Source organism: Protopterus annectens, chromosome 16.part0 (assembly GCF_019279795.1).
Source record: "Protopterus annectens isolate FY-2018-M chromosome 16.part0, PAN1.0, whole genome shotgun sequence".
NCBI classification, from domain to species: Eukaryota; Metazoa; Chordata; order Ceratodontiformes; family Protopteridae; genus Protopterus; species Protopterus annectens.
The window spans coordinates 633,373,642-633,397,163 of NC_056750.1; the positions used below are offsets into that span (position 1 = coordinate 633,373,642).

The window sequence follows — 23,522 nt, forward strand, 5'->3', positions numbered from 1 at the left end:
TAATTAATTCAAATGAATCAATTAACCAATATATATATAGATTAATATGTTTAAAGCTATAGGCGTACAAGACAATGTAAGCTTCTTGTGCTACTGAATCTTATGACTTGTTATTATTAAAACTATTAAAAACCTTAGGAAGCTGCCCATTAGTGAACAACATGTGGAACAGTGTAACATATCATGACCGGAAAACCATTATATTACAATAAAAACCAAAATATCCAAACTGTCATGAGTTTATAGCAACATAGATAGTAGACAAACAAATTAAACAAATTTCACATACTCAATACTGGTTTTAAAACTTGTTTAAAACCAATTTTACATCAATATTACAACAATATAATCTATCCATCTGTATAAAAATCGTGTAAAAATCAAAATCAACATATGACTTAGTTGTATAATTGTCCAAACTAATATGGACATATATATAACTACAGAATATATACGTCATAATATAGTATTTGATTTATAAATATGAACAAATTTGACGATGTATATGAAATGTTATTGTTTATATATTATACTGTGTATATATTGTTTATAATGTTATTAGTTATTATAGCGTCAATCAATTTAGTTAAATAAATAAATAAAATTGAATAAATATGAAATGTAAAATGGTATAAAATATAATATATAAACATAAAATATATGTAAGGTGTTATTTACCAATAAATCTATTCTAGAGAATATGGTATTGAATAGTTGGTGTTTATTTAATATTTAATATTTATAACTGTCATAGTTATATGAATTCTATATACTAACTATAGCATAAGTTGCATAAATTGATATGAAGTAAAATACAATCAAATATATAACATGTATATTCTATCGATTTTAATTTGAATAATGTGCATATCATGTTATAGTAATAAATATATATATATATATATATATATATATATATATATATATATATATATATATATATATATATAACTATGCATGATAATCAATCAAAATCAAATATCAACTATGTACATGTACCATATATCACAAAATATATACCAGAAATTATATATGAAATTTTTTAAAAAATTTTTATCTATGTAATCAAGCAGATTTATAACTGTTTAATAAGTGCATAAATAAATAAATAAATAAAAAGATGCATATAATCTGTATCAAACTTTAAAATGGTGTATATATTTCATACATTGTTGTATCCTGTACCAATTCAACTAGCACTGCATAATATCTCTTTATCCATATGAAAAAATGATATTTGTAAAGTGCATAAAAATGAAGACAAATATTATTCTGTCAACTTAGACCCATAACACCAAACTGTCTAAAAATGTGGGTGAAAATCATTAAATATACAATTAACAATATTCTTTGGTCAATGATATTTTCGTTTCTTTAAATATGATCTAATACTGACATAACTGTTCAGGCCTGGATGTTTTTGTGCCCGAAACCTGAACATCCAGTCTAATTCTAGACTTTCTAGATCATTAAAGTTGTCACCCCTTCTCTTATTTAAAAATCTTTTTTGTAACACCCTGAAAGTAAATTTGTGTTCTGGATACTCTGTGATATGTTTAGATAATGCATTTTTGGGGTCTGTTTTCCTAATGGCATAAAGATGTTCTTGTATCCTGTCTCTAAGCCTTCTTGTCGTCATTCCTATATAGAAGGCAGGACATATCTCGCATGTAGCTAGATATATCACATTACTGTCTTCACAGTTTGCTGAACATATAAAATCAAATTCAAATAACAATTAGGATGTAGGAAACTCTTACTTTTAGATATCCATTGACATGAATTACATTTTCCACATGGATGAGTATCCATATTATACCTCTTAATCTCATTACAATTCATCCTCTCATTGCATAATATTCTTTTCAGGTTCTTTGTATTTTTATAGTGAAGGTAGGCCTTTCACCTATTATTTGTTTAATTACATCATTAGTGATTAAGATCGACCAATTTTTTGTAATGATATTTGTTAAATATTTATTGTCACTAGTGTAACTAATTATGCATCTAACCTGATGTGAATCTTGTTGTCTAAATTGTCTATCAAATTTGTACAACGTTTTTTGTTGCGTAAATTTAGGATCATTATCAGCAAAAATCTCTTTAATTCTAGCTACCATTTCAGAATTGTAGCCCCTATCTAGAAAAAGCTGTTCTAGTTTATTAAACTCAGCCTTGCGTTCATCTTCATCCTGGCAAATCCTATGTATCCTTGTAGATTGTCCTTTTACAATATTATTAAAAGTAAATCTAGGATGCATGCTGTCATATTGTAATAATGTATTCTTCCAGCATTTTTTCCTATAAAGTGATGTTTTTAATTTACCTTCCCTATCTTTTTTGATGTTCAGATCAAGAAAATTAATGCTGGAGTCTGAATATTCGATGGAAAACCTTAAAAAATCTGTAGTTTTCTCTAAATCACTCACAAAGTTATTCAATTCAGTAGGTGTTCCATCCCATATCAAAAGTATGTCATCCACAAATCTATAATATGCAAGGACCTTGCTGTAATCGGGATGTGTAAATAAACATGTAATTTCCCATTTATAAACAGCCAAGTTAGCATAGGTATTTGCGCAGGGGGTGCCCATGTCCACCCCCCACTGTTGAATGTAAAATAGATTATTAAACATCATCACATTATTAGTGAGAACTATCTCTAATAAAGCGTTTAATAGAATTTGTTCATGATTATTGTATTGAGAATTATTGTTGAGTAAAAATCTAACTGCCTCTAATCCATAGGTATTCGGTATTGCTGTAAATAAACTCTTGACATCTAAGGTAACCAATAAATGTCTTTCTGATATATTCTGTTCTAGATTCCTAAGCTTATTAAGGAGCTGGTATGAATCCTTTAAAATGGTCGGAATTTCCATAACTAATGGTTTCAATTTTCTTTCAATGAATATAGAAATATTCTCTGTAACCCATTGGTGTCCGACTACTATGGGGCGTAATGGTGGAGGTAATATGCCTTTATGCATCTTGGGTAATCCCTTGATGTAAGGTATAGTCGGATGTTCAATTAGCAAAAACATATAGAAATCATAGCTGATTTGTCTGGTTAACATCATATCATATATGTTTTGATGTACCTCACATATCAGCTTGTCAACCGTTGTTATATCTATTACCTTATATGTATTGTCATCCTGTAACAATAGACCCATGTCATGCAGATAATCACTGGTATTCAGAATAACCAACCCCCCACCTTTATCTGCCGGTCTTATCGTAGTCTCTGTGTTAATAGCTAAAGCATTCATCGCTATCCTTTCATCATTAGTTATGTTGTGAAACACTGATAAAGAACCTTTACTATAATTTGAATAGTGTTTATAAAGATCGTTTTCACAAGCTTTTATAAAACAATCCAAACAGGGATGAAGTACAGGCATGAATGCACCTTTTCTTTTAAAACATTCAAAACCATTTTGTATATTATTTGGATTACTTACATTCTGGGAAGTTTGCTTAAAAAACATTTTCAAGGCTATGTTGTGTATAAAAACTCTTAATTCAGTTAATATATCAGATATATTACCAATTTGTGCAGGTATAAAACTAAGACCCTTGTTAAGTAATTTATAGTCCGTTTCAGTCAATGATAAATCAGATAAATTGAAAACCAAACTGTTTAGTCTCTTTGTCGACCTCTCTTGTTCTGCGGTTCCCCCGATAGCCTCCTTTTCCCTCTTCCATGGCTTGTTGATCTTCCCCTTGAATCCCTTCTCGGGCGTACTGGAAGCGGTAAAAAAGACTCTATGTTGGTTTGCTGCAGTTTCGGTTTGGCTCCTAGGACAAAATGAGAAGCCAAGGCCATCTGGTTGGGTGGTGGAGTGCTGTTATCTTCGCTACGGTTTTGTCTGCGGCCGCCAGATAATACTTCCGTATTGACGTCACTGGTTGTAGCTGTTGCCATTAAAGGGGCAATGTCTGGTGTTTCGCTCATAGTCCCTCTTTCAGTTTCTGTGATCGCCACTTCGGCTCTTTGTGCCCCATTTCTTTGGTTAAATCTTGGCCATACAAAGACTTGACCATTTGCGAAATCTCTATGGTCCCTTTGTAATTTACGTAGTTTAATTAACTGCAGTCTGTCCCCATAAGCACCAACTTGACTGATTAAATTATCAATTTTATTGGAGAACATTTCTCCTTTAAATCTTTTTACTAAATCTTTATAGAGCAAGTCTGTTTTTTCAGTCAGATCATTTTCTATAGGAAGGAAATAATCAATAAGCAATTTAATGTAGCTGAAACAAAGTTCTATGTTCATCTTCTGCCAATTCTTAAGCAACTCAGGGTGGCTATTGCCGTACGACGGCATGCAGAGGACCCTCATTCCTCTAGGGATCACTTTGAAATGAAGGCATGCCTCCAAGTGTCGGCGCTGCCAAATCAGTCTAAATTGCTTATACAGATTATTTTCAAGTTCTCTGTATAACGGATTAAATTCACTTAGCAAGTTAACAGTACCTGGTTCCATTGTGTTCGGTTGTACCGATAGTTCCATATTAAGCAAAGGATTTGCTTTTTGATCCACCAAGTTGTTCCATTTAGCGTTGGCATGATTTCTTTCAGGATTATAATCCAATTCCAAGGCAGAGCCCTCCATCGTGTAGGGAATAGGTAAGCAGCAGGCAAAAACAACAATTAGAATAGAAGTAGCAAACCTTTCCCTTAAAAGTTGACCACAAGCAGGAACCAAAAACAATAAGGTAAAAGAAATTGTAGATCAACCACCACGTAGAATAAAAACGAGTTCTTTATTACATGAAAGAAGGGGAGCAGGGACCAAGAGTCCCAAAAGATCTGAGCGCCTACAAGGCTGATTTGCAGGCTATACCACAGACTGTAGTGGCTAATGCCTGAAAGAATGGTGGTAAGTCAGTAAAAAGCAGACAACACCGAGTCACTTGATTTGGAAGAAGACAAGGACATTGCAGTCAATCCCAGAAAATACACAGAGGAGTAATGTCCGCAAGACAGCTCACTTATGTCATCTAAGAAAGGGCAGGTGGAAGAGTTGGCAGGTTCCAAAGAGATGCCTATCAGTGTGTGTTCCCCAAGAAGGTGGGTAAACCTCAACAGTATGGAGTCAAGTGAAGATGGCAAAGCACTGGATCACCTCAACAGTCATCACTGGATCACCTCAACAGTCATCAAAAGTTAAGCGCCACATGTTACGAAGGACACTCAAGAGGCAAAGGCCTATCTACCACTTGCAGATGGTTTAACAAATGCTAAAAAGGTACAAGTTTTTATGCCCTTGTACTAATACTGCTTATCATCTGGATGGTAAGTCACACTGTATGGATCTCTCTCTCTCTCTCTAATGTGCAGTTGCTAAAGTACTAATGACTGCTGACATGGGGCCTGGGAGGTTAGGTTACTTTAAAAGAATGTAAGGAACATGGGACTTCTTAATTCTTGATTGGTAAACTATGAACAAGGTTGCAAATCTTGTTCAGTATCTACTATAAACCCCTAGGCATACAGGGTGTACTTCAAGTTGGAAGTTGTTAGAGAAGATGACTAATAGATAACTTTTAAATAACAAAAACATTTTAACACAGAGACCTTTACCAATTTGAAAAGAAGATGCTCGCTGGTGCAAACATTATTCCAGCCCATCTATCATGCAGTTTTTAATCACTATGGGAAGTTCAGAAGGTGCAGGGTAGACAGTGGACAGAGATTTGATTACAGTCTTAAGGCTGTTCTTGTTTATTTATGCCATCGCCTGGGGAATAACAGACAATTGATCTAAAGGAAATAAAATTAATATAGTTTGGCATAGCTCTCAACCTAAAGCATCATTAGAAAGGGTTAGATCACATTATAGAGTGTGGTACTACTTGAACTTCAGACTGTAAGATCCATTTTTGAAGGAAAATATCCTACACAGAGTAACAGCGGGCAAAGCTATCAATCATCGTCATGATTATGTGTATTTATGTTTATACCTACTTTTAGAAATGTTCCTACTTTATACATTTGTGTGGTTTGGTATCAAAACTGTTTATCCACTAGGCAGCGATGGCCACAACTGGGAGGAAGAGAAAAACTTTAAGCTTATGATTTAATTTACTAAATTACAATGTTCAAATCTGCAACTGGATCTAATTAACATGGACATTTCTGTCAATGTCGGTTTTATTTCAGTGTTTAAATTTCTGGTACTGTTTGAAATTTTGGGGGAGGCCTAAGAAGATACAAGAGCAAGAAAAAATTTGTAGTGACAGTTAATAGAAGAGTTGCTTCTTTAGGCTGCATTGGCAGTTAGTTAATTAAGGGGAAGGGTGATGGAGAAACCATGCTGGTACCAAGCTTTATTTTGTTCTATGAATAAATTATGGCTCCATGACCTAGGTTTTAGACCTTTAAGGCCCAAGTCTAGTCTAGGAAGGAGGGAGATACAGGAATATGAAGGCAGTGTTTGGGGAGGGAGGAAATTATGTTACTCTTCCGGAAAGTCAAAGGAGTTAGTTACCTCATTACAGGAGAACTTCACCCAAAAGTCATGTTTTTCATTACAAAAAGTGATTTTCCTTCCCGGTAATTCAACACTAAACACATACAGAAAAGCATCATTTAATGACTCCATTTGTTTTATGTTTGAACTTATTTATGTTTGCCTTTCTTTCCTGCATTTCTCTCATCTGTTACATCATGAAGGCTACTAACAGTGACAGAGCAAATAGGGTATGTCACTTTTTTCAAATTCAGAGCCATTAAAAAAATGCCTCAAACAATGGCATTTAAATGAGCCTTTATCAGTCAAAGATTGCCAGCATCATTTCTCAGATAAACAGTGCATCCTGGAGTCTGAACACAAGCTAGGCCTTCAAGCTTAGTTTGAGATGCAAATAAGCAAGAAAAAACATTTTTTTTATTATTACAGATTAGTTGTATTTCCCTTTAATCAACTTCTGCATGCCACTAAGAAAGATACTGATATTGCCAACATCCTGGCAGATAGGTTCAGTGCTAGATTTACCCCCGCTCACCCCCTAAAGGGCCCATATCTATACAGGAAGAATGCAGAGTCCCTGTAATCACATCTATGCAGGTAAAAGCTGCACACTCTAAAACCAAAAACACAGCATCCATGGGACCGGGCAACATCCCAGGCTGTGTTTTACTAGAACTTCAGAATGAACTGGCTCCCTACCTAAGCACCATGTTCAATCATAGTCTCATGTCAGGCTTTGTGCCTACTGAATGGCGCACAGCAACAGTTATCCCACTCCACAAAGGGGAGCCACCACTGATCCTGGGAACTATCGCCCTATTAGCCTAATGAGCCTGGTCTGCAGGGCCATGGAACGTATCATCATGGAACTCATAAACAAAGACATTGGTAACATACAAACTCTGGACCCCACCCAGTTCGGGTTTGTGAAAGGCAGATCATGCCTTCTGAACCTGATCGACTTCTTTGAGGCAGTCATCAAAGCTGTAGACGAGGGTAAGGTGGTTCACACAGCCTACCTTGACCTCGCCAAGGCTTTTGACACCATCCCCCATTCTGGAATTATAGCTAAACTCACTAAACTAGATATAAATCCCTACATCACAAGATGGGTTGCCAACTGGCTCACTGACAGAACCCACACTGTAAAAGTTGCAGACTCCAAATATGACTTCAAACCAGTGACAAGTGGAGTACCACAGGGTTCAGTCCTGGTACCTCTCCTGTTTGGTATCTACTTCTCTGAAGTACAGGCTAACACAGAAGGCCTCTGGCTAATGAAGTTCACAGATGACTGCAAACTAGGAGCCATAGTCATGTCCCCAAATTATTTGGACATCCTACAGAAGGGCCTCACTGAGACAGATGCCTGGTGTCAGAGGCATGGCCTCAAGCTCAATGCCAAAAAGTGCACTGTTATCCCCTTTGGTAAAAAACTCTGTACCCATGAACTACCACATAAACAGCAGTCTACTTAACACCGAAAGTGTGATAGCAGATCTTGGGACCCAGGCAGACAGTAGTCTCTCCTTTGATAATCACATCGCCACAGTAGTCAGGAAATCCTTCTATGTGGCACACCTCATCACAAAAGGGTTCTCATCCAGGAAAAAAAAGAGGTCATTGTTCCCCTCTACTCAGCACTCATTAGACCCATTATAGAGTACAATGCCCCTTTTGAAATGTTCCTCACCAGACATCTGCAGCAGCTGGAAAGGCCACAGAAGTAACTCACAAAGAGCATTACTGGCCTCAAACAGATGCCCTACACTGACCATCTCAAAAAACTCCAGCCTTACTCTGTAGCATATCACCTACTCTGAGGAGATCTCTGCCTAACATATAAAGCTATGTTAAACCCAGAGCTGTTGGACATGCTACACCTAAAGAAATCCCATGGGGACCTAAACCTTGTCACCACAATAAACAGGATATGCTGGAGGGATAGATTCCCGTACCAGAGACTTCCTATACTCTGGAACAAGCTACCCATCTATGTCAAGCAAAGTTCCTCATTAGCACTCTTCAAGAAAAATCTTGATGAGTGGATAGGAAATATACCCCGGGGATCACTTCTGTGGCTCTGCTTGACAGGGGCACAGGAAATTAACTTTCTTGGGTGGCATAAGCCAGGGAACCTTGTTGACTAGGCTTACTTAGACCCTTGGGCCGATAGCCTAGTACCTACCTATGAAAAAAATATGTTCATCTAACTTTTTTTTACTTTGTCAGCATTTGATTTTTCATTTTTTTTTTAGTTTCATAGGCGAGAACTTGGCTAATGGCCCTAGAATCTTTACAAGCCTAGTCCATAGGACTGCCCTGGCATTGTGCCGCCTGACATTAGTTTCTAGTGCCTCTATCGAGCAGAGCCATTGAAGTGATTCCAGGGGTGAATTTTTCATTTCCCATCCACTCGTCAAGATTTCTCTTGAAGAGGGCTAGTGAGGTGCTCTGCTTGATGTGCAATGGAAGTCTATTTCAGAGTATGGGCAGTCTCTGGGTTTAGAACATATCCCTCCAGCATGTTCTGCTGATTGAGGTAATAAGGTTGAGGTCTTTGGAGCGTGTGGTGTGTAGGGATTGGGATTTCTTTAGATGTAGCATATCTAACAGGGCTGGGTCAGACATGGCTTTGTAAGTCAAGCATAGATCGACTCTAAGTAGATGACATATGAGAGAAAGAATAACTGGACTTTTTTTAGTCTGTCCATATAGGACATGTGTTTAAGGCCCAGTATCCACTTTGTGAGGTACTTTTGTGGTCTCTCCAGTTGCTGCAGGTATCTGGTGAGGTACAAGCCAAATGGGTATTGTACTCAATAACTGGTCTTATGAGGGAGAAGTAGACATAGATGATGACCTCCTTCGTCCTGGATGCGAAACCCTTAGTAATGAGATGTACCACACAGAAGGACTTTCTGACCACAGTGGCTATGTGGTGGTCAAAGGAGAGGATGCTATCAACCTGTGATCCCAGATCTCTTATGATGCATTCAGTGTTCAGTGGATTGCCATCGATGTGGTAATTCATGGGCACTGAGTTTTTTTCCAGGGATGATGACGCATTTTTTGGCACTGAGTTTAAGGCCATGGTTTTGGTACCAATCGTTGGTCTCGGTGAGGCCTTTCTAAAGGATGTCTACATCACTTGGGGAGTTAATATTGACTACCAAGAAAAAAGCAGGTTCCACAACTTTGCATAAATCTTTTAATAAAACAAAGCTTTCAGACAAATAAGTCATTCTCAGTATTAATAAAAGTCATAATAAGACCTAACATCTTTTATACTACCTATCAAAGAATTAACAATTAATCAGTGTTTTTCAAACAGCCTTTAAAAAGATATCACATTCTTAAAACATATATTTACATCACATTTCAAACATGCATAGCTATAATTCATTTAAGAAAACTTCAATATTAAAAAAATCTAAATACTTCATTTGTAAAAAGGCTTATATATATATATATATATATATATATATATATATATATATATATATATCACAAACAAATGCAAGACATGACTGATGAACTACTAGCAAGAGGTTATAACCAGGATGAATTGGATGGAATTAGAAATGACGTGGTATCTATGAGAAGAGGAAAGGCCAGGCCATACTTTTCTAATCAAGAGGATGTGATTACTACCCATCCACCATCTGATAATACCTTGAGATATCTGATGACCTATAGTAGAATAAATACGCCAGTGAAAGAAGTCCTTAGGAACAATTGGTATATACTAAAAGCCATGCCTGGCCATAAAAAATGGCTTCCTGATAAACCACATTTTACCTACAGAAATTGTAGTAGTTTAAAAAAGCACGCTATAAGGACCTTACTTTTAATAAAATAGGTTCAATATCTTAGAAAAAGAAAGGCACCTATCCTTGCTATAATTGTACATGTTGTACTAGCATAATTACATTAACTGAATTTATACAGCCATTGAATGGTAGAAGATTTAATTTTGTATATACTGCTACATGTAATACTACCAATGTGATTTATTTAGCATTATGCCAACAATGCCCATGTTTCTATGTTGGAATATCCACAAGGATTCTAAGGGACAGGATTGTAGAACAGAAGTCAGAGATAAGAAGTAAAGATATCACCAACTCCCTAGCCCAACATATACAGGAAACTAATCAATCACGCTATTTTTTGCTTTGTGTGATAGACATTTTTACTGTTAATATTGGAAGTGGAGATCTAATAAATAGGTTAGACACTAAAGAATATGAGTGGGTTATCTGCCTACAAGCAGATTCCTACCCTAGTTTGAATAAACAGGTCACACTAAAACCCATACTGAAAAGGGAGCAGCAAATATATTAAAATCTTATGTGTTGTAATAAGTTGTAATGTGAAAATAGATGCCTTTAGCATATATATATAAGTTTTTTTACAAAAGTATTAGATTTATTTAATATTGAAGTTTTATTAAATGAATTATAGCTATGCATATCTGAAATGTGATGTTAATATATGTTTTAAGAATGTGATACCTCTTTAAAGGCTCTTTGAAAAACACTGACTGATTGATTGTTAATTCTTTGATAGGTAACTGATTAATTGATTGTTAATTCTTTGATAGGTAGGCTATGTCATGTGTTTTGAATTTTTAAGTATAAAAGATGTTAGGTCTTATTATGAATTTTATTAACACGGAAGGACGTTATTTGTCTGAAAGCTTTGTTTTATTAAAAGGTTTATGCAACGTTGAGGAACCTGATTTTTTTCTTGGTGCTTGGATATTTGTTTGCCAGTTCCACTTCATCATTTGATTCACCTTTTTGCCTTTTGAGCTAATATTGACTCCCAGCTTGCAATCATCTGTGAACTTGGTCAGCCACAGACCCTTCATGTTGGCCTGGACTTCAGAGAAGTAGATGCAAAACAGGAGGGGACCCAGGACCGAGCCCTGTGGGACTCTACTTGCATCTGGTCGGCAGTCTGACTTGGAGTCTGCTACTTTCACACTGTGGGTTTTGTGAGCTAGTTTGCCACCCACCTAGTGTAATAGGGGTTGATGTCTAGTTTAGTGAGTGTATCTAGGATTCCTGAGTGAGGAATGGTATCGAAGGCTTTGGCCAGATCGAGGTAGGTTGTATGAACCAAACTTGCCCTCATCCATAGCTCTGGTGTCTGTCTTGAAGAAGTCGACCGGGTTGAGCAGGCATGATCTACCCTTCACAAAGCCAAATTGTGTGGGATCCAGAGTTTGGAGATTCCCTATGTCCTTATTTATTAGGTCCATGATGATGTGTTCCATAGCCTTACATATCAGACTCATCAGGCTAATGGGGCAAAAGTTCCCAGGGTCTGTAGTCGCTCCCCCTTTATGTAGAGGGATGACTGTATCAGTGCATCATTCGGCAGGGACAAAGCCTGAGATGAGGCTGTGATTGAACAGGGCACAAAGGTGAGATGGCTAGCTCATTTTGTAGTTCATGTAGAACACAGCCAGGGATGTTGTCATAGGTTCCATGTCCCATGGAAGCTGTATTCTTGGCCTTGGACAGTGCAGTTTTAACCTACGCAGCAGTAATATCGGGTGCGATAGTTCCCTTGGGGGGGTAAAGTTGGCACTGAATCTGTCAGCTTGATGTAAGAGGTACCATTGTGCAGTAGCTAGGAGCAAACCTGAGCATTGCTGTGGAGGTTTTGGACATAACCATAGAAGACCTTGTGATTATCTTGTATCTGCTGCAATCTTGTTTTCGTACCTAGCTTTAGAGGATTTAATGAAGGATCTCAACTTTTTGTTGAGGCTAATAAGGGAGTTTTTCCAGTCTTGGGACTTCACCTTTTTCTGAAACAGCTTCTTTCTTCTGTTGTAGAGTTTGTTTATGACAGGGGATCACCAGAGTGGCTTCCTTTTTTAGGAGGAGAGCACCTTGGTTCTGTTGGATATGGCCAGATCCATGCATTTGTGTACGTGTTCGTACACTGTATTGGTGTAAGATTCGGCAGTCATGCACCCATTCTCCATTTGCATGGGTGTCGTGAAGTTTGCCACCTCTGCTTTTAGGAGTCCAAAGTTAGCTTTGGAGAAGTTTTTCACGGTGGTTACCTTTGCGGTGGGAGTGGGTTGGATGCTGATATCCAAGATGACTAATTTGTACTCAGATCTAACCAGGGAGGAGTTGACAATTGGTGTGGAGCAACGGTCGCCCATGTTAGGGATAACCAGGTCAAGGATGTTGCTCCCTGTAGTGGGGGTAAGTATGAGCTGGTCCAGCACATTGGAATTAATAAATTCCAGGAAACGGGCAGGTGTATTGGTTCACGAGTAATTTTCCCAGTCAATGGAGGAGTAGTTGAAGTCGCCCAGTATGAGGGTGTTGGGTTGGATCCCAATATTCCCCAGGGTGCTTAGGAATGTGGAATGGGAGTCTTGAGACATGGTTGGGGACCTATAGCAGGCTACGACCTGAATTGTCATCTTACCCAATGCTAGTTGCACATGGAGCATCTCTGCAACGTTATGTTGGGCTACCAGTCTGGAGGTGTGTATATCCTTTATGAATATGGTGACAACACTGCCTTTGGAGATTCGGTCCAAATTTTGGGGCCGAAAAGTGTGGAATGAATTATAGCCTGGTAGCGCAGGGGTGCTTTCTGCTGCCTTGAACCAGGTCTCTGTTATGTCACAGATGACGATGTTTTTCATTTTAAGGAGTGCTTCGAGCGAGTGCATCTTTTTTGACTTCTAGCATTGAGCAGCCTGACCCTCAGATTTCATTTATTTGTAGCAGTTACAGTGGTAGTTTGGTCCTTGGAACACTGCATAAAAAAGGTACTATAGGGGTAGCAATAGCCTGAGCGAGATCTGTCAATCATGTCATCCCAGGCAGACAGATACTGGATCTCCTTAGAATGACACCAGAGACAGATACTGGATCTCCTTAGAATGACACCAGAAACTTAGCCAATTGTTGAAGTCAATCATTTTCTTTTCATACTGTATCATCATTCTGGGCGAAGGTAGGATGCTGCTCAGTGCTAGGGTCATACCCACCTTTGCTACATGATCCGAGAGTTCCTCCATGTCTCTTTTCATGTAGTCCAGGGAGGTATTCACACCAAGATGGACAAGGACAGTGTCATATTTGTACTTGTTGTGGAATGACCTGAGTGCATGCATTATTTGACGGATCCTGGCTCCCGACAGGAAGCTGTTACCTTCTCCTTATTTAACCTAGTGAGTGGGACATCTGTGTGCCTCTCTATTGAGTCACCTATGACTAATGTATTAGGCAAGCTGTTTTGCTTTAGGGGCTTTGGTTGAGTGGCACACTGTTTAGGTGAGCTATGTGTCTTGTGATTAGTGCCATGCTGTGATGGTAGAGTGTGTTTCTGCCTTGGAGGTCTCTGCTGTTTGGGTAGATTTCTATCGAGAGCCTCCATGAAGGTGGGTGTGTGGCTTGTGTTTTTGTGTGAGAAATGTGGTGGTGTTTGTTCTGGAGTGCTGTGTGTTCCATGTGGTGTGGTGCAAGTGTTGACCTTCTTCTCTTGATCAGCTATTCCAGTCTTGGTTGGAGAGTGCATTGCTTCCAATTTTGATATATAAGTGCATCTCTCACAATTCTGGCTATTGTGAGGTAAGAGGAGAGGGTTGTCAATGTACATGAGGCAGTTGTTACATTGCCTCAGAATGTTCAGGTTCATCAGGTTAATAGGAGAAAGTGCAGGGAACTGACCTTTAGACATGCCCGGAGGGGTGTGTATTATTAATAAGCACTGGATTTGTTTCCTTATAGAAAGTTTAGTGCTGGTAGCACTTGTGTGATACAATAATTGCTACAAGAAGTCTGGTAAAACTGCTAGATGAATACGCTAGTTTAAGTGTGAGAGAGAAGAGAACTAGCAAGATTTAAGGGAAAAAGTGAAGAGTAGACTTTCTGGCACCGGTAATAGTTTACCCTAGTTTAGCAGCGCTGTGCAAATATGGGCTTTTAAGGCAGAAAGTTAAAAGGGATAGAAATGCAGCCCAAATGGCCAATAAGGTACAATTTCAGAGCTGGAAACTACTCCTATTGCAGTAGATAGGTTGCTCAATGCTTACCACTCCCACTGATAAGCAGAAAGGCTTCCCTTTATCACAGAAAGGTCTGAGGAACAAACTACAATACAGCAAATCTGCATCTGGACTATTCTAGTAACAGAAAAGGGTGGGAAAACAAGCTAGAACTTTTTTTTTTTAGTAAAACAGCAAAAATACACTTAAAACAGCAATACAATCACTTTAAACACGGTGCAGGCTAGCACACGAATGTGTAGCCAAAAAACAATAAATGCAGTTAAATTAAACGCAATAAGGTAGAAAACGACTTAAAGTGCAGTAAGCAATATTAAGCAGGAATAAGTAAACGGAGATACTTAGAATCAAAGTCTCTCTTTCTCCTTTCTGCTGCTCTTGTAGTCTGCTGGGAGCCAAAACAGGATCAGCTGAGCTAAAATAAGCGCAAACTCGTGCAAACACGGGCTTTTAAGGCAGAAAGTTAAAAGGAATAGAAATGCAGCCCAAACGGCCAATAAGGTACAAGTGTATGTTTCTTATGGTATCTTGCTACAGTATTTATGTATTGCATACAGGGTTTTGATGAGATAACTCAGTGAATTGGGGAAGACTATTAACCCCAAAGACTAATTCCAACTACAATATTTAAAACTGTGAATGCAACACAAACCATCTCAGCCCAAGCAACACCTATCAATCACAGGGGTCAGATTTCTTACACTTGAACAATGAACAACTGTTATTTTGAAAAGAGCAATTAACTCGGCTACATTTTCAAGCCTTCCATTCAAACATTCCTTAAAATGCTGTAACAGAGGTGTCTACTAATGAAAATCAGGCAGTAAATTAATGAAAAATGCAAACTGATGCTGAGTGAACAGTAGGCAGTCATAGTACAGTTGTAAACTAATGAGAAAGAAAATCACAGTAAACAATCCCCTCATCATAGGGATTTCTTTCTGTCCCTCTAAAATGATATCGGGAAAACAAAAGCATTGACTGCGAAACAAGATCATGCTCCCATGGCAGCCTCCTTTCAAGCCATTTTGGGGTATAACAAATTAGAAAATAACCACTTACGCTGCGGTAGATGTTGTCACCTCACAGTTAGATATTGCCCGTTCAATTCTCAGTTAAAGCGTCTTCTGTGTGGCGACATGCGTGAACGGGAGTTCCTTCGTTGAAGGTTGTGCGTTAGGCCCGGCAAGCCAGCACGTAAAACTCTACTGCCAATCATTAGCGGACCGGAGTTCCGCTGTGGCGACCCCTAACCGGGAAAAGCCGAAAGACACAAACAAACAAACACTTTGATACAGAGACATTAGTAATACAGAAAAGTTTAAGAGATGCTGAAAACATTTTTTTTTCAGTTTTTGTGTGTGGATCTCCTTTAAGAAGAAAATAATTGTTAGGAAATTAGGTGGATAAAAAAGGGATGTTAACCCTCCCCAGGAAGTGAAGCTGAAGAGCTAAAATGGGGATAAATGTTGGTTGGTACTGCAAGGAAGTGAAGCTGGAGAGCTAAAATGGGGATAAATGTTGGTTGGTACTGCCAGGAAGTGAAGCTGGAGAGCTAAAATGGGGATAAATGTTAGTTGGTACTGCCAGGAAGTGAAGCTGGAGAGCTAAAATGGGGATAAATGTTGGTTGGTGCTGCCATTTAGTTCAGTTACAGGTTAAAACAAAAACAGAAAAAAAGTGATGCTTCAGAATAGCCACTATATGACAGTCAGATTTCATGATAAAAGGTAGGAAATACTGTGACACAAGAGGGGTAAGGGGGAGATGTTTTTAGGAATATCCACCAATTCAGGTACAGGCTCAGTGAGGGATTTGTGTCAAGGGATTAGTAGGGAGATTGTGGCATGCTATTTTTCTGAATTAGGTGAACAGGCAACAGTTGGATCACAAGCAGAACACTGAAGAAGTTATGATGGCATTAAAGAGCATAGGTAAGCACCAGGATAGGATGAGTTTAACAGTGGATTTTATAAGAGTATTGGGAAATAATCTATTACTCATCTTTGTGAGGTTTACGATGAGGCCACAGAAATAGGCTTTTACTAAACTATCATACACTTAACCAGGCGATCTTAAACCCTAAATCTTGGCAGAACAGGGCAGACCCAGGGAAATTATAACCTATTTCTATAATTAAATACTAACCTCTTAACAGCTACATCAGCATACAGACTACAGGAATTTATATTACTTGTATTAAGCCCAGACCAAGGAAGCTTTCTCAAAGGTAGAATTGATAAAGATGGTTGGTGGAACCTAGGCAAATATCTATAAGAAGCAAAAAAAAAAAAAAAGTAATGGAGGGATTTAGACTAAGCAGGTGTTGCATTTCTTTGACATCAAGAAAACCTTTAATACTGCAGATTTTTTTTTTTGCTCCAGATTTTGGAAAAATTTCCATAAGGCAATTTTTAGAAGATGGATTAAGGCACAACATAGCTCATATGCATGGCTGGTAGCAAATGGAGGTCAGTGGAAGTGAAATAAGTGATGCACCAGAGGGTGTCCTCTACCACGAAGACTCTGCCTCACAGTAAAAGAGAGACTGGCAAAAGGAGTGTTGTCATTTCTAGAGTCAATACCATGAAGATGAACATGTTTTTTCTGATACTTTGAAGATAAATGCAAGCTCTTCTCAGAACAGATCTAGCTTTTGAGGAAGTCTGACAGTTCTGAAAGTTACGGTTATCTCAGGTATATAATGGAACTAAAGAAAAATGGTACAGGTGACAATGGGCAATCCAAAGAATCCACTGGTTAGGGATGTTTTCTAGACCGAAGAGACATAAAATATTTTGATATAAGAGTTATGGAGATATGCTAAAGATTCTATTCTTCTACTCAGACCCTTATAGGTTCCTAAGTGACAATGTCTGCTTAACGTTCCATGCCATAAATGGCCCCACCCTCTTTGAACTTGAAAAACTTCAACTAGACAAAACCAGTGGTAAAGCAAACACCATCTCTAAAACAGTAAAGCTATACCGCTACAAAAACCATGCCAGCTAGCATAAGAGATACATAAACCACTGTATCCCATTTCTGAAAGAGGCTCTCCTTACAGTTCAAGCAAAGTACTTTCCTGGCAACTTTTAAAACCAGTCCAGATGACTTTATAGGAGAAGGCAAATTTTAATCTTGAATACGTGGAGAAAATCTACTTGAGAGACTGTTAGCAGTCACCAACACTGAACCATATAGCTGAGCTCCTTAGTAGTCTATTTGGGCCATAAGCTTAAGCAGATAAAAGCAGGGCAATTTATGAAAGGAGAAAATGTCAAACAGTAACAGAAAAAGACTACTCTTAGATTCAGTGTTTGCAAACCAAGAATAGGGATTTCTGATATGGAAGTGGATACACATTTGCGAACAAGTGATGCCTAAATAGCTAGTCTGGTTTCAAATAAGCCACAGAGTTCAACCAAATAAAGTATATGCGCTAGATTTCAGGATATAAGATATTGTGAAAATGGACTGTGCCCAAGTAAAAAAAAAAAAAAAACTCTAGTAAAATACACAAAGTGGTGTGTAAAAACAATGATTATATATTCCCACTGCAAATGCACAGTAACATCATCCCAGGTGTACATATATCACCTACTGTAAAGCTTGCACATCAACCATAAGCAATAAATAGTGGGTGGTATCCTGAAGTCAGAATCTAGTAATGGGTAATAACAGCTTGAGACAAACACCCAAAAATTCAGAAAAGGACTCAATCAGGAACCATCTCCCCAAAATGACAGGGATACAGGAGGGTTTAGTATAAACCTTTGAGTAATAAATACAACCTTCAGGGGACGGATCCTTAACCTGCAGCTGAAAATTTCAACTGATCACTTATGACTCCACTCAAGACTGATTACAAGAAATATAATGCACGGACTTGAGTTGGATCACTTACAAATTCATGAAACTCAGTGCAATTTCTAAAACAAGATGTTTGAGGTACAAGCATGTGTTGACATATACCGAATAAAGATCTCTACAGTCTACCTCTGCCCAAAAAAAGGACTAGATTGCAGTATTTAAAGAACTTCCTAGAAAGTCTAGTCATACAAATGCATCAACTGTTGGAAGTGGACTGCTTACTACCACCCTTGTATACTGGAATTACTGCACAGCCTTCAACCAAGTAGAGGGAACAATTCTACTTAAGAATTTATTGAAGAGTAATATTACGGTAGACTTCAGTTCTGATTTATTAATATGCAGATGTGTGTCCAGAATGCCATCTGGTCCTGCGCTGTTTGTATATTTTAGCTTTCAGCAAAACTTTCAAGCAATTTTCTCAGTTACACTTGGGGGTGGGAGCAGACAGAAGTGAGACAGCAACCAAGATGGTAGGGAAATAAAAACCTCGTGTACAGGAACGTGAGGGCCTGTAAAACTCAACACTGCTTGTTCGCAAAGTCACAAAAATACTGCATTCCTCTGCAGACACCAGCATGTAGTACTAAGCAGCAATGACAAGTAAAAAGCAAAACCAGAAAGCAGTCCACAACATCCAAAATGATAAAAAACCTTCTTTATTGCATGCAGTAGTAAGCGCTTTCACCAGAATGGCTTCCTCAGACTGTAGCAGCATACACATCACACAGTCATTAAATAGCTTCAACAATTAACAACAGGGTGTTGTTCAAACCAATTAATTAAACAATAAAATATTCATGAAGCTTCTACTATGAAAACATCCATTATAAAACATAGATAAAACAACAGTTAAAAACAAGCAAAAGTGACTGTTCAAAAAATAATAAAATATATTATATATATTATTTTTAATTTTATTTATTCACAGCTTTACCTAACTTCCTTCTTTTCAAAAAAGGTTGTAGACTAACTTTATCATTCAACCCAGGGGTTGAATCAGCTCTGCACCTTATAATCCATCTGAGTTCCATCTCAAGTGTATAAGCTTCCACATCCCCACCCCTCATAGTGTCATGAATAATCTGTAAGACAAAAAAGGTAAAGGAATGTGTAGTCCCTGCCTGTATCTGATGTTTCGCTGTGTCGACTGTGTGATGTGTATGCGGAAATATCATTAAATTTATGAATTTGATGAATATATTGATATATATGATCAACTTTTAAGTAACATAGAATATATAAATATTTGGATATATACCCATTTCCAGCCCTTTACAATAAGATATCAACCAATCCAATAGTCTATATTTATTGAAAACCATAGAGAAAATATGTAATTAGTAATGAAAAATATTTACATAAATATTTTTAACAATATAACAATAATAATACACCTATATACAAGCTTATATCCTGATATATATATTTATTTCCAAATAGCATAGTACCAATTTCAATTCATATTATTAACTATATTTTTATATAGTTAGTTATTTGCATGGTTATTGACATCATTATTGCTATTTTGTATAAAGTTTCATACACTGATAATCACCCTAATAGACTATTAAATGCTTTGTAAAACTGTATAGCTATAAAAAGCACCTATATGATTTTATGAATGTTTACAAACATTTGTCACATGCATGAATATCATTTTATTTTAAATTATTTATACATTTTTTACATCTATATATACATGTATTTGATATTTTTATATATATAGATTCATATTTACATTTTGTAGATGTATTGAGTGACTATAATTACATTGACGTTTAGTCAATAAAATTTAATTTAATACTTATATTTTATAAGATATTTACAAGATGTTATATATTATTTGTAACAGTAATTAATATACTCAATACTCCATACATTTGACAGACGAATTTGATATATATTGAACTATAAGTGCCGGTTAATCTGTATTTTAATATGTATTTTTAAAAAATTTTTATAACATACAGTTATTGAATTATTTATTTATTGACTTATCTATTTAATAATTACAACATATATATTTAACAATTTATTGATGTTTACTTACTAATAAAGTTATGCATATATTTGTCTTAACAATTTTAATTTGGGCAACAGGAATTAATAACACACAATTCTTTCTTTATACTGCTACAAACTCGTTTATATATATTTTCAACATTCTTGGATATGTGATATGTGCTGGTTTTTGTAAATACTGACAGTTTATTAGATATAGACATCTAGAAAGATAGGAATTGTATTATGAAAGAAATATTATGATTATGTGTAGTCATTTATATTATCTACAGTGATCACTGATCATTTGATGAGATAAATATAATGATCGGGGATATGTTATAACAACTATTTTTTTTATTTCTGTTAATCCTGCTTTACTGCTTTAAATGAATGGGCATTTTAAACAACATAATTGAATAATTGGATCAATAAACATATTTAGTAATTACAGTTTCTTGTATATATAGTGAATGGTTTCACTATGATGTTACATTCATCTGAAGAAGCGTGCAGTTGTGGGCACGCGAAAGCGCTCATATTTTGTTAATAAAGGTTCGTTTTAATTCATCGTGGTGTTGACCTGCACTTTTGTATCGCACCATGTGGTATTTGGTATGGCAGCTTCCATTCGAGCCAGTGCTTTGAGACAGACTTAAGCAGATATCTTCCAAGGCTCTAAAAGTGCAGAACTCTTGATTTGAAAATAGTGTTCCTTGCCCACTAGAAGATACACACGGCATGGTGCAGGATCCAAAATGAATGCTGCAGGATCAAAAATGCAGCCATGAATGTGAGGATCTACGATGAACTCAACTTGGTCATCAGAAGGCTCATCATAATACCTAGAGAGTGGAATACTGAAATAACATACCTAACATGAACCCATAGGAAAGCTAAGAGACAATCACCAAGGCATGAAAATACTTTGGCACCCTTCAACCTCTGCTGAGCTGCTACAAAGAACATGCATTTGGTAAAAACCTGGAGACAGACATGAAGAAAAATGGAAGAATCTGGAATTTACAATGATGGGCTCCTACCTAGAACAAAAGAAACCATCTTGGTTCCTTGACAATTTGGACGTGGAGGCAGGTGTCTTGGCAAGCCCAAAGATTACAACTAATATCCTTCAGTGAAGCACAGAAAGAAAGAGTGACTGCACTATGACCATGCAAAGGGCTTCTTTGGAACCATGTTCGTTTAGACCTCTTAGGTCTGGTATTGGTCTGAAGCTTGTGGTCTTTTTCAACACTAAAGAGAATACAGAGTAAAAGCATGACCGTCTCGCAGGACCTCTTGGATGCCTTGTGTCTTTCAATTCTTGGGAGGTACCGTAGATACGTAAGACACAGTGTGCTGCTTTTAAGTCTCATCTAGACTGATACACTTGCCAAAACTCATATAAGGTCTTATGTAAAGGTAACGCTTCTTTATAAACTGAAAATATCAGGAAAATTTCATACTACAAAATTCCACAGTTAAAAAGTTATAAACAAGCACAACAATCAATTAGTTAAAATTGGCAACGTACAATAAAACAGATTACTTGATTTTTTTCCATTAAATAGTTCATAATTGTCCGTTTATAAGTGCGTTAGCAAAACGCACTCTTAAGACCACCTGAAAACATCATCAGTGACATGGATCAATGCGATCTGTTTACTAGGCTACACCGTGCATCCACTGCAAACAAGGAACTGAGCTACCTTAGGAAATGATTTTACAGCATAACTACAAAAAAATAAAACGCCAACAGAAACAAATGCAAAATGCCATTAAAGTTGAATCAGCAATTTTTAATCTGCATTTGTTGAACTTCTTCCAACCTCAAAACAATAAAACAACACTGTCCATTTTCCCACAGAAAGACAAAACAAGTAGCCAAGAATTGGCAGAAAAAAGACTAAATGCTAATACAAAAATACAACAAAACTGAACTTTACATAACAAAAAAAACCCGGTATTTCCCTGTCCTATCCACAAATGGTTCATATCTAGCTATCTGTGCCATCTACTCTTTTGCTATCAAACTTTCCTGGTAATCAAAAGTCAATAATTAAACAGGACGGTAATACCAATACCCACCCGAATTCCAAATTTACAACTAAGGGCGCAGCCATCTTGTAGAAAACCAACGGAAGCAATTAGATCGTAACCTAGGATGTATATTTGTCAGGGTCAACTTATCAGCTGTGACAGTAAAAGTAATTGTGCATTTCGCTGTTTAACATTATTATACTAAAATTAAGCTGAATGAAACAACTGCATATTTAATAAATTGCGCTTTTCGTAATTGTTCTAGTATATTTCTCAACTGTCCCCGATTTTGACTCGAACGTTAGCTCTCTCCCTCTTAATCTATGCTAAAATTTTACTTGGAGAAACGGTGGTGAATTGCACGTGTACTTAATTTAATTAATGACAATAATTGGAGTTGTAGACCACCTTTACGTCAGAAAATGTAAATTAATTTATATTCTCTCTTATTCCATCACAACTTCAAGTTAACAGTACTATTATTTTAAAAGTGTCCATCATAATTTGTAGACTTGTCCTTGACTGGGCAAAAACTACGGCTCTTGCTAGCTCTCAATTTAAGCAGCCCGTAAAACTGGCAATGGCAAAACCCTGTCCTTCGCCTCTTTATACACAAAACCATTTGATAATTCCACACCCTCAAACATGTGGCGGACATAATACGCCTGCAACTTCAGCGAGCAAATGTTACTAATAATTTAGAACTGGATTAACTGAAACTGCAACAAAACCGTTTGAAATACTATTTGTTTCGTGCATACTTTTCCATTTTCCAGAAACTTGTCATATTTATTCATTGACAGAGATGGTCCATCTGAATTAAGCGAAGAAAAGCTTCACAGATAAGTAAATACAAGTTATAAAATTAATTAGCAGAAATAGTAATACAAATGCATAATTAAAACATGGCATATAGCAAATAAAAACAGGGTAGGTGTTATTTATATACTACTAGGATAAATTTGGCTATATCACGGGGGAACTTCGCTAACACAAGCAGATAGGACTCCGATTTAACGTCATATCCGATCCGATGGAACGCGCATTACGCTTGCAACTCTGCTTTAGTGT

General features: G+C 37.0%; 1 protein-coding gene across 2 annotated transcripts in view; it reads right to left on the bottom strand.

Moving 5' to 3' along the window:
* The window catches only part of URM1 (ubiquitin related modifier 1), a 341,964-nt gene extending 318,673 nt beyond the window's left edge, over nucleotides 1–23,291 (bottom strand). Inside the window, exon 1 of one of the 2 annotated variants that reach the window (XM_044057802.1) lies at nucleotides 23,213–23,291. In XM_044057802.1, coding sequence (XP_043913737.1) covers nucleotides 23,213–23,238 — 26 coding nt within the window. In that variant the 5' untranslated portion in view covers nucleotides 23,239–23,291. Of the gene's footprint in view, nucleotides 1–22,499; nucleotides 22,590–23,212 lie in introns of those variants that run through there. The other variant, XM_044057801.1, reaches the window with a different exon arrangement.
* Nucleotides 23,292–23,522: the final 231 nt, after the last annotated feature.